Source organism: Benincasa hispida, chromosome 12 (genome assembly GCF_009727055.1).
Source record: "Benincasa hispida cultivar B227 chromosome 12, ASM972705v1, whole genome shotgun sequence".
In the NCBI taxonomy this organism is placed as follows: Eukaryota; Viridiplantae; Streptophyta; class Magnoliopsida; order Cucurbitales; family Cucurbitaceae; genus Benincasa; species Benincasa hispida.
The window spans coordinates 73,842,725-73,854,608 of NC_052360.1; the positions used below are offsets into that span (position 1 = coordinate 73,842,725).

The 11,884-nt window shown below is 32.5% G+C and overlaps 1 protein-coding gene across 1 annotated transcript; it reads right to left on the reverse strand.

Moving 5' to 3' along the window:
* Positions 1 to 1,430: 1,430 nt before the first annotated feature.
* On the reverse strand, positions 1,431 to 8,780 carry LOC120067357 (glutaredoxin-C5, chloroplastic-like). Its single transcript, XM_039018930.1, has 5 exons — positions 8,379 to 8,780; positions 8,160 to 8,233; positions 7,601 to 7,675; positions 1,901 to 1,927; positions 1,431 to 1,789 (listed from the first exon to the last, which is right to left on the reverse strand). The coding sequence occupies exons 1-5, from the start codon at positions 8,675 to 8,677 to the stop codon at positions 1,713 to 1,715; spliced, it is 552 nt and encodes a 183-aa protein (XP_038874858.1). The 5' UTR covers positions 8,678 to 8,780; the 3' UTR covers positions 1,431 to 1,712.
* Positions 8,781 to 11,884: the final 3,104 nt, after the last annotated feature.

The window sequence follows — 11,884 nt, forward strand, 5'->3', positions numbered from 1 at the left end:
CTTCAAAGAATATATTTTATTACAAATTAATCAGACTTTAGATAACTCATTTAATTGTTTAGTTAGAAAATTTAAAATCTTGAAGTTATGAAAAAAAATTATTACTTTAGTAAAATCTCAATGAAAACAATTCTATATTAAAAATAAAATAAAAATAAAAAATATTGGAATCAAATTATAACTTTACAGTACAGTAAACATTAAAAAAAAAAAACCAAAGAGAGGAAAATTATTTTGTTTATCTTAATCAAAATTGATACTTAAACAAAACTGTTCATAAAATAATATAGGCTAAATTATAAAAAGCACGTCAAAAGTATCTTTGAACTTTCAAAAGTTTCAAAATACACTTAATCTTTCCAAAAGAGTTAAAAAATATTAGTTTTGGATGAAAACCATTAAAATTTAGTTTCAAATGTATATTTGAACTTTAAAAAATTTCAAAATACCCTTAAACTTAATAAATAAATAAATAATAAATATCTCTACTGATAGTATATGAACAAAATCCGTTAATATCTCAATGTAAAAATGAGTCTAATTTTTTCTTTTTCTTTTTTTTTTTTTTAAAAAAAGAGTTTCAAAATATCCTCTTTTTTTTCCCCTTCATATGGATACTCTCATTTTTCTACTAATTTTTCAATTATTATGTCAATTTTCTTAGCAACTAAAAAAAAAAAAAAATTAAGTTATAACATAAAATCCCATAAAATCTCACAAAATTCTAAAATTAATTTTTCCTTTAAAACGTAAAGGATTAATAGTCAATTAAATAATGTATTTGATCATTCACTCAACTAATAACGTACAACTTTGTTAAAATATTTAAGTCATAAAATTCCTTGATGTTTTCATGATTCTCTGTCTTATTATAGCTCACACTTTAAATGAAATGTGTAGTTTTATTTATTTTTATTATTATTATTTTTTAGATAACAGATGTCAAACAGTTAACAGAAAAGTAAATTCGGTATCAAAGAAGAGAGGGGAAGAAAAAAAGGAGGGAAAATACAGGAGTATAATGATATTAACAATTTTTGTTTATACAACCGTAACAATATTTTTGAAACTTTTGAAAGTTTAGGAATATTTTTTAAACTTTTGAAAGTGTAGGAGTATTTTTAACACAAAACACTAAAGGGGTATTTTTTAACTCATTTGGTAAGTTTAAGGATATTTTTGAAATTTTTGAAAATTCAAGGATATTTTTGATACAAGGTACAAAGTTTAGGTATATTTTGTATAATTTAACCGATATGTAATTTAAAATCTCAATTTTAAGATTGCCGAGAACAAACCTATACTAATTAAATGTTGAAAAGATCATTGGAATCTAACTCTAATGGTAACTCTAAAGATCCTTGGTTATATATATATATATATATGATCAATTTCATAAGTTTGGTTTAAACCATTCTGAATCCCAAACATACCACCAAAGAAACTGGCTTTGTTAGCTAAAGGAATTACAGTCCTTTTGTCATTAAAACAACATATGACACTTGAAAGAAAATGTCAGGAAAACAAGGTAATAAAATGCTCACTTATTTCAAGCACAACTTGGAGTTCCTTGTAACAAATGCATCCACAAATAGCTTAACATACATATCATTTTCCTAACTAAAAACGCATGTGTTTCTTGAGGTAGAATTGAGAACATCAACAACGGGTCAGTCAGCAAATGGCTCAGAAAACAAAATGTGCCTTCATCCTTATGTCTCTGAATTTTTAGCATTAGCTTCAGATAGCAAAGGTTCGAGTTCTCCTTTTCGGTATAGTTTCACAGTATCTGCATCACAATAGCAACCACGAAACCGATAATCGATATAAGTGAAGCCATCTACATTTCCTTTGAATGATTCAACGCTTTGATAAAAGAAATTATGCCATAAAAATGTACCTGTACAACCACCTATGTGTTTGCCCCCTGGCCACAGAGAGATATTTGAGTTTAAACAATAATCAGTAAACATCCATGAATAAAACAATAATCATAAACATCCATGAAGAAAATGGTAGTAGCTATTTGAAACAACACCAAAGGGCAGTATTTCCAAAAACCAATTTCACAGTTGGTAAATATATAATAGCATCATGTTTTGATGTCGCACACTATTTTGGGTGGCAGGATTAAGTCTGATACATCAGGCACTACAATCAGAAGAATGAAGAGTAGACACAATTGAGGGGAAAGAAACATAGGGCCCGTTTAGATTGACCAGATAAAGAAAAAGTTTTTCAAAAAAGTCATTTTTATTTAAACTCTTTTGACAAAGACGGTTTAAAATAAACCTTAAAAGTGTTTCAAAAACTATTTTGGATGGTTGCCAACCACTTCAATTTTTTCCAAAATGACTTATTTTCAAAATTAAACACCTGACAAATTAAACCAAACACACGCCTAATAAACTTCTTTTAGCTTTCAACACATGATTATGTGCTTTTAGAAAACGGAAAGGGAAAAGGAAAGGGAAAGGAAACTTTCTTTGGTCACGTTCCTATGGGCTGAACATGACTTTTGGGGACTCCTACGTTAATAGTTCAGCCTGAGAGTTTTGGTCCATGTATCTTCTGGGCATTTCAAGTCAACATTTGTTGTAACTAATATTATTCTTCTTCTTTTAACTTCATATTTTTCGTGCTCTCCTTGTTACTTGTAAAATTAAGAAACAAAAAAGAGTAGTTGGAAATTGATGGAACTCACTCCTTCTCAGATAGGGAAAGTAGATGAGTTTGTTCTTTCAAGTGTTGATTTCATTACTTGGGCAATGGGACCCAATCCTCTACTGGCTCGAGAATAACTTTGTTTTTTGCTGGATCATATCTAGATGGTTCCTTAGAACATCAGTGGTACTTAAGGTACAAGATGCAATTACAGAGATAAAACAGACTTTTTGACCCAACTGTAATTACAAACAACTCGTGAAGAATTGACTTGCACGTTATAGTTATATCCATGGACATAACTTGTCCTATATTTTATGAGAGTGCAACCCTAGGTCTGTAATGGAGCGTAGAGTTGATGAATGAAAGTTAATTGATTAAAATATGTTTAATTAATTAATTTTGAATCATTGAAGCTTATAATCTATAGGCCCTTGAAGTCTCCTTGTCGGCTCATAAGAATAATAAGGGATCAAATTAGTATTTAATATATAAGATATATTATATAAGGGATCAAATTAGTATTTAATATATAAGATATATTATATAAGGGAAACATATTAATTGTATTTGATATATACATATATATATATATATATATATACACACGCATGTATGCATGCATGCATGTGTATGTAAATTTGATATTATAATATTTTCATTTGGCAAATAGTCTTTGCCCATAGGTATACATAGGACCTAAGGGTAGAGCGAAACTCACAAACTTTTCACAAAGAAATCCCTCCAAAGTTTGGCTCTTCTCCACTCCCTTGGGGTTCTCTATTAGAAGATTCCCACAAACCTTGATCATATTTTTGAGCCACAGCAAGAAAGCCATTATGGAAATTCATCAAAGGTATGAAAATTTAATTCCTTTTTACCGTTTAATTTTACTGTACTCTGGCCACCTTGTTGTGGTGTAGTCTTTGCTCTCAAATTCCCTAATATTATTCCATTACTACAAAGAAAGGGGCCTCCATTGCTGATTGTTGGGATTGCGAATGTCATGCATGGGACCTGGGATTTAGAAGATCCATCTTTAATAGAGAATTGGGGAATTCGGTCAATCTGAGAGTTCCTAAATGATTGGGATAGAATAAGGTGGAAGAAAGAAGATCGACTCACCTGATTCTTTTACTGAAAACTTCACCTTTTTGAAGGTAACCAACTGGGAGACGAATTTGACCTACCCAATGGTGAACCCAATCTGGAACTTCAAGGTCCCAAAAAGGATAAAGCCTTTCTTTGATCATTGGCTTATAGGAGTTTGAATGCTCGTGAAAAACTCCAAAGGAAACTCCGAAACTGGGTGATGTCCCCTTATGTGTGTTGTAAATGTTTGTATACGGAGGAATCCCTTAACCACTTATCCCTTCCAGTGCCCTTTTGTGGCTAAAAGGTGGCATACGCTAATTACGGAATTCGGAGTCATATTCTGCCTCCCTAAGAAGATTGATGGTCGGCTATTGGAGATGCTTGATGGAAGGATCATCGATGGTAGGGGAAAAGTCCTTTTGGCTTTGTGCAGTGTGTTCTCTTCTCTAGGGCCTCTAGAGGAAAAGGAACAACCGGGTATTTGAAGATAAATCCTCCTTTTGAGTCTTTTTGGCTTTTCGTACAACAGAATACCTCTTGGTGGTGTACAAATCATACTAATTCTTTTTGTTTTTTTGTTTTTCGATAACTGGGAGTCAGAGCTTCGCTCCCCTATACTTGAGGGCACCCATGCTTGCCCAAGGCCTAGACCTGAGAGACATTAAGAGTTTTTGGTATTAATTGGTATTAAGCTCATCCGAAGGTTTGAACTTAGGACCTCCAACTCAGTATGACTAAGAGATCCCGAACCCTAGCCAATGGAGCAGACTCAACCCTTATTGGCATACTACTTTTGTAATCACAGTTTTAAAATTGTTATTAACAATTTGAAGGCTCTCCTTTGCTAGTTTGGGGTTGGGGGGAGGTAATCTCTACCCTTGCTCTTAGGTTATCTATTTTGTCACTTTTTTCCGAATATTGTTTCCTATAAAAAATGAATGGATTGGAAGGATGAATACCACCATTTATCAGACCCACACATTAACCATAACGACAGTTAAGTGGATCAGGCAAGGATCATGGCTGCATGGGCTGAGGTTGAGGGAGGGTATTTGTAGGGTTTTGAGGGGACCTTTGGAAGGTAAGCGAGTAGCAAGGTTGTGGAGTCTAAGAGTAGAGGGAACCCACTCTCTCTCAATAGAGTGCAAGGGATATTTCCTTTTTCATCGTAGGAGAGCAACCCTAGTTTTTCCTAATTTAAATTCATAACATACTGTATATTGAAGAACTCTCAATACAACAGTATAGCTATTTGATCCTTTTTCTGAGTTGTTTGGTTGTTTATTGTGTGTTTTGTTTGTTTTTCTGAGGAGGGAACCAGAAAGCTAATAGAGCTAAAGGGAGGGATAAATGCAAAGATCTTCACTAAGGAAGAATTGAAAATGTGACGAACAAACAAGGCTTTTGATAAAATATGAGCTCATTTCAAGAAAAAAGAAAAAGAAAAGAGGAAACAAATTGATTAGGGCTGGAGCTCGCCCTAAAAGAATAGAAAAGCTGATGAGCTCAAAGTATAAGCTCATCTGCCGTATTTGGATTATTGATTAGTCGATCTTTTTCTTTTGCAAACTTTGAATACTTCATTGAATTTTTGCATCCCCTTTTCCCATTCTGTCCTTTCCTAAGCTTTGGAGGGTAAGAATTCGGATAAATATAAGGTATTTCATGTGGCTAGTTGCTCTTGAAAGGCACAACATAGAATTCTTTTAAAGACCTGTGCGCAAACATCAATAGTACTTTCTTCGTGAGAAAACAATGGAAGATTTGAACCATTTACGATGTGTATGCATTTTTTCTATTGAGGTCCTGTGCAGTTTTTGGATGGTTTTATCCCCAACTCTTTATTGTCGTGTCCCAACTTGCATTTTTGAAAGAGGGGTAGCTTTCAGTTGCAAGTAAATTTCTTTACAGTAAAGCATTTGGTTGAAAAGAAACAGAAGCGTGTTTTCAGCCCGGTGTTTACAAAGAGGTTCTCTTAGGCATTTTTTTTCAGCTCATTCATGGAACATTTACCAGAGGTAAAGCTAGAGTTTTGTGGTTTAACTCGGTGGAGGGCGAAAAACCCTCCACGATCTCCTAATTTCTAAAACAGAAACATGTGGAAGAGAAGGAAGAAACTTAGCCCATAGTAGTGACTGGTTTCTACAACTAACTTGGTAAGCTAGAGCGGTGGGTAGTTAGTTCATTGAGGCTCTTCACAACTACATAGTGGGGATGATGTGAGGCTGAGGCGCACGCAAGAGAATATGAGTAAAGGACTTTAATTAACCACTATAATTTTAAGGTACAGAAGATTACAGTCTAGCTAGACATGCAAGACGTCTTACACAATCCCAGTTTCAAACTTCACAAAAAAAAACCACTTGCTTCCTGCCCAAGAAAACAAACTATATATAGATATCAATTTATACCTCTAAACTTGGGGGGTCGTATCAATCTAAACCTTAAACTAATGGTTGTATCAACAATTTAAACCCCAAACTAATAATTGTATCAATTTAAACCCTGAACTTTTATAAGTATATCAATCTAAACCCTAAACTTTCACAAGTGTATCCAAATAAAACATAATGGAGGGTTTAAATTGATACATCTATGAAACTTCCAGATTTTAACTGTTACATTTGTGAAAGTTCAAGATTTAAATTGATATAATTATTAGTCTGGGGTTTAAATTGATACAATTATGAAAGATCAAGGCTTAGATTGATACAATTATTAGTTTAGAGTTTAAATTGATACAACCCTAAAAGTTCATGGGTGTAAATTGATAATTGCCCTATGGAAAAACTACAAAGCATGGATATGGACATAACATAACATGGAAATGACTACACACTTTACTGCAAGGATATGTTTATTAAATTTATATTTTAAAAATACATATCATTAGTATAGAAAAGAAAATTCAGAGTTGTGCATTTAAATGTTTTGCTTAAAAGCGAGTATGATGTATTTCACTTTCATTTTTCATCATATATCACTATTTATGTTTTTATTATGTTATACAAATGCCAGAATGGCCTAACAAGTGCTAAGACTCATATTTACTTTATACAACATTACAACTAGTGTATCACACATGCCTGCTGTGCTAAAAAGTATCCATCATATGTCCATCAGGTGTCGAAGTGCCTAACATGTGTTGGATATAGACAAATTACTCAAACTAAATGTCTTTGTTTCTTTACAAGCAGCATCCATTCATGCAAGAGGGGGAGCACCAGCCACCTACATCCTTTTGAGTGTGCCACACCATATATGATCTGATCTTGGCTCATGCAAGGCACATAGAGCCAAATCAGGTTTCCCCGGATCGAGGGTCTAACACATTGTTCTCTAATCATTTACTGAGACCTAAAATCCTAAACCCCTCTATATGCTTCTGTTCTCAGCCTATAGACAACCATTATTATTTCTAGATGAATATACTGAACAAAGGGATTTGATTGGGAACATGACTAAAGGTACTCAATGGAGATAAACAAAAAGTTCTATTAAAAACAAAATTTTGCACGTATCAAATGATCATTTATTACAGGAGAGGAGATAATATTTTGAAGGAGAATCTTTGCAAATTAAGCCTACAAATACTACTACCACCTCATTAATCTATTTATTTTGTTGTTTAGATTTTAAAAGTGTTTTCAAAATCCAAGCCAAGTTTTGAAAACTAAAAAGTAGTTTTCCAAAACTCGTTGTTGTTTTTAGAATCGGTTAACAATTCAAAAGTTTACTAAGGAACATGAAAACATGATCAAGAAATTGTGAGAAAAGAAGCACAAATTTCAAAAATCATGATTATCAAACGGAAGCTAAAAGTTCCGGATACAGTACTAACCGATGAAAACATTTGGTACCGTATGTTGTCCAGTAAGCCTCTCAAGTACCTTTTGCAATTGTGGCCCTTGGGGACCTGAAGGAAAAAAAAATTGTGGGCTTACATATTTCATAAAAGGATTAAAAAAAAGAAACAAAATAATAAGAAAAATTCATGCTGGTTTAAAACGAAGCAAATAGCTCCATATTAATCCACCACTAATTACTAAACCTAAATGTTATATCACTCCGAGGTGTAGCTTAAAGCAATAGTTTAAGATATATTTAATCTTCTATCCATATTCTTAACACCAAAAGTTTATGCCGATTAGTCAATATGGGGCCGTATATCAATTTGATTCACATGAACTATTAAGTATTAACATCAGCAATTTGGGAGAAAATAACATTGTGGGGATCGAATTAACCTGGTATCATATTAACTTACCACTTAATCCGAAATTTTAAGTTGATAGTCAGAACATATGACAGGAATGGGAGTTTATCATTATAGAGGGATATTGAAGTGATTTCAGAACTCAGATTACCGGCAAGTGTAAAAAGAGGCGAAGAGAAAGTACCTAATTCATCCAATTCAATGACCAATGGCTGCACTCCAAGCCTCTGGAACAACGCCTTAACCTCAGAAGAATACCTTCAAAAGAGGAACGATCTGATTTCAAAATGTTTCCAACAAACTAAAGAAAACCCAAATCAGGAAAAAGGGCATAAAGTAAATCTTAAAAAAAAAAAAAAAGCATTACAAATATAAAGATGAGATGGATGAGATTTGAACTCACGAACACCATGTCTTGGAGTAGACAACAACTGGGTTCTGGGTAATTGTAGTTTTGACACTCTCCTCGAGTCTAGAACCAAAGGAGGAAGAAGAAGATGATGATGATGAAGAAGAAACGGCTTTAATCGACATGGGTCTGGTTCTTGTGGAGGCATTGAGTGCATTGTGTTTTGAGATGGAAATGGATTTGGAAGTGCAGGAATTGTAGAAGGGAAGGGAATAAACGGAAGCTTTGAAGAAGAAGGAAAGAGAACGAGGAGAATTTAGACGAGGAGAAGTGAAATTGGAAGGAACTGCCATTGATTTCAAGTTCAAGCTCACTTCTTCCTCGTCTCAATTTGTTGTAACCTATCACAAAGTCGCTCCCACTTTTACTTTTGAGCTCCTAAAAAGCAAACATTATAAGCCTGAAAAAAAAAAACCTTTTTATTTGTTTTTCAAACAACCACACAGTGCAAAATGGTAGTCTGTCTATAGTAATTTATCGCGATTGTAGTTCATTTTTTTATATTTAAAAATAATTTTTTTATCACTTTTTACCATTAATTTTAAATTTTGCAAGTGAGTGAGCAAGCTATTTACTTGACAAAAATTGAGATATAATTCTTCTTACTCACAATATTTCAATAAAACAGTTTAATATCTGCAATTAGATTGAAATTTATTATGATAACTTTGACATAAATAATCTTAAGTGCTATAATGATATCTTAAAGTGCTCACACAAATGGTTGATAAGAAGGTTTGAGATTTATGCACAACACTAATTCCCCAAAAGTTGTCATGGTTTGTGTAGTTTGTATTTGACTTCCTCTATAAAACTTGTTGAATGTGTCTATTAATAGACTAAGTAGGGGGTCCAAAATGGGTGAGCAAGGGTCAATTGAACATATACTGAATTAGAGGCAAATTAGTTAGATCACTAGAAAAAAAATATATATGAATATACCCTATCAAGACTCCAAAAGGTCTCTATCATAAAGTTATGAAGGATCAGCTATAATATAGCCATGTTTGTTTCACAATTTTTCCATGAAATTTCATGTTAGACGTATTTAAATAATAATATGTATAATTGAAATATGGACTATGTATGTGGATTAATATTTTGGGTTATTTTATTAGATTAAGCCCTATGTGATCTAATTAATTAAGGCCCTAGATTCTAATTGAGTATGGACTTAATGGGTAGAAGCACATTCCTAATTAATTAGAGTTCAATGGGAACTCTAATTGAACTAGTATATAATGGACCTTAGAGATCCTACTACGGGCATTCAAAATTTTAATTAAGGAAAACTATAGTCATCTAAATTTGATTGATGACATTTGGTGATATTCATATGTTTATATTATGTTTATGTTGCTTTAATTGTACTATGTGTAAACAATTATTGGGTGAATTTTGGTAAAGACTATATGGTGTTCTTCTTCTATTATTCTTATACAATAATATTATTATATTATTGTCTTATATTTTGGATTGAATTCGTCAAAATAATATGTTACCAAAGTAGTCTCTCTTATCTAGAGTAATTTAATTATAAAATATAAGATGTGAATATTCATGAATTTATGCGGATAATTATAGGCCCAAAGGAAGACAATTATTTGGCCAAAACTGTGGGTATGCATGTGGTAATGAGTATGTGACAATTATAAGGATTGCTCAGTTGAAAAATAATCGATCCAAAGAAAGACTATTTTTTGACAGAGTTTATTGTCAGTACTTTGATTACTAGATTGAGAGTACCATTTACAGTTGGTGTCTTTGCCCAAAGGCTAGACATTAATGTTGTGCTTGGTATCTTTTAAGGGGCTCACCACATATGTAAAATCATTTATCATATTTTAATAGTGAGTATATGATTTATTGTTTATTGTTTCAGTTGGTCTTACTCAAATATCTGGAAATTTGAGTTCAATCCCTAAGTTGAATGGATCCAACTTCAAGATTTGGAACGAAAGCCTAGAGATATTTCTCGGGTGTATGGATTTGAACCTTGCACTAAGTACCAATAAACCTATTTCTATTGAGGAACAACCAAATACGGCTGATATAAAGAAGTGAAAACGGTCAAATCACATGTGTCTGATGATCTTTAGGCACTTCATTTTGGAGTCTTTTCGGGGCTCTATCACGGAAAGTGAAAATGGCAATAAGTTCTTTGCTCAAATTGAGAAATATTTTGCTAAAAATGAAAACAAGTAGTCTTTTAACTTCTTTAACTTCCATGAGGTATAAGGGCAATGAAAACATAAGGGAGTATATTATGGAAATATCCAATCTCGCAGGTAAATTAAGGCATTTGATATCGAGATAAATGAAAATTTTATTCATACATTTGGTACTTATCTCTCTTTCTACACAATCCACTCAGTTTAAGATAAGTTAGGATAAATGAAGTATTAATGAACTTATCTCACTATCTATGCAAGAAGAAGATATGATTAAGAAAGAAAGGACAGAAAGTACTCATTTGGCAACTGACTCTCATGTTAAGAAGAAAAGGAAATCTATGGGTGTCGCAGAAGGGATATCTCAACAAAATAAAAGAGAGAAACAAGTAATTGAAAATCCTTGTTTTTTCTGTAAAAAGGAATGTCACTTCAAAAAAGATTGTCCTAAATACGCCAAGTGGTGTGTAAATAAGGGTAAACTTTTTACTTTAGTTTGTTTTGAAGTTAATTTAGCTTCTGTACATACAGATACTTAGTGGGTAGATTCTAGTGCTACTACTCATATAAGTATATCAATGTAGGGTTGCCTATGGAGCTAGCCACCAAATGATGCTGAAAAATTCATCTATGTGGGCGATGGCAAAGTAGTTCCAGTTGAAGCTATTGGGAATTTTAGATTATGTTTAAAATACTGGTTGTTATTTGGATTTGAATGAGACTTTTGTTGTACTGTCATTTAGATGGAATTTAGTTTATATTTCCAGTTTGGACAAATTTTGTTTTTCTTGTTCTTTTGGAAATAATAAAGTTAGTCTTTCTTAAGATTCCAAGCTTATTGGTACCGGTTCTTTAATTGATAATTTATATATGATTCATTCTTTTGCTTCATTTAACAATATCCTGCTATATAATTCATGTGGTCAAAGCGCAAATTAAATGAGAATTCCGCTATGTTATGGTACAAGCGTTTAGGTCACATCTCTAAATAGAGAATTCAGAAACTTTTGTCAGATGGAATTCTTTATTCCCTTGATTGAAGTAACTTTGACGTTTTTATGGAATGTATTAAGGAAAAATAGACGAACATAAAAAAAAAATTAGGTGCCAACAGATGCTTAGACGTCTTAGAACTAATACATATAGACATTTATGGTCTATTCCCTGTGGCTTCTTGAAAAGAACAACAATATTTTATTATGTTCATAGATGACTATTCAAGATATGGGTACCTATATTTAATTCATGAAAAGTCTCAATCTTTGGATGTTTTCAAGTCTTTCAAAGCTGAGGTTGAACTTCAACTTGGAAAGAAAATTAAAGTTGTTA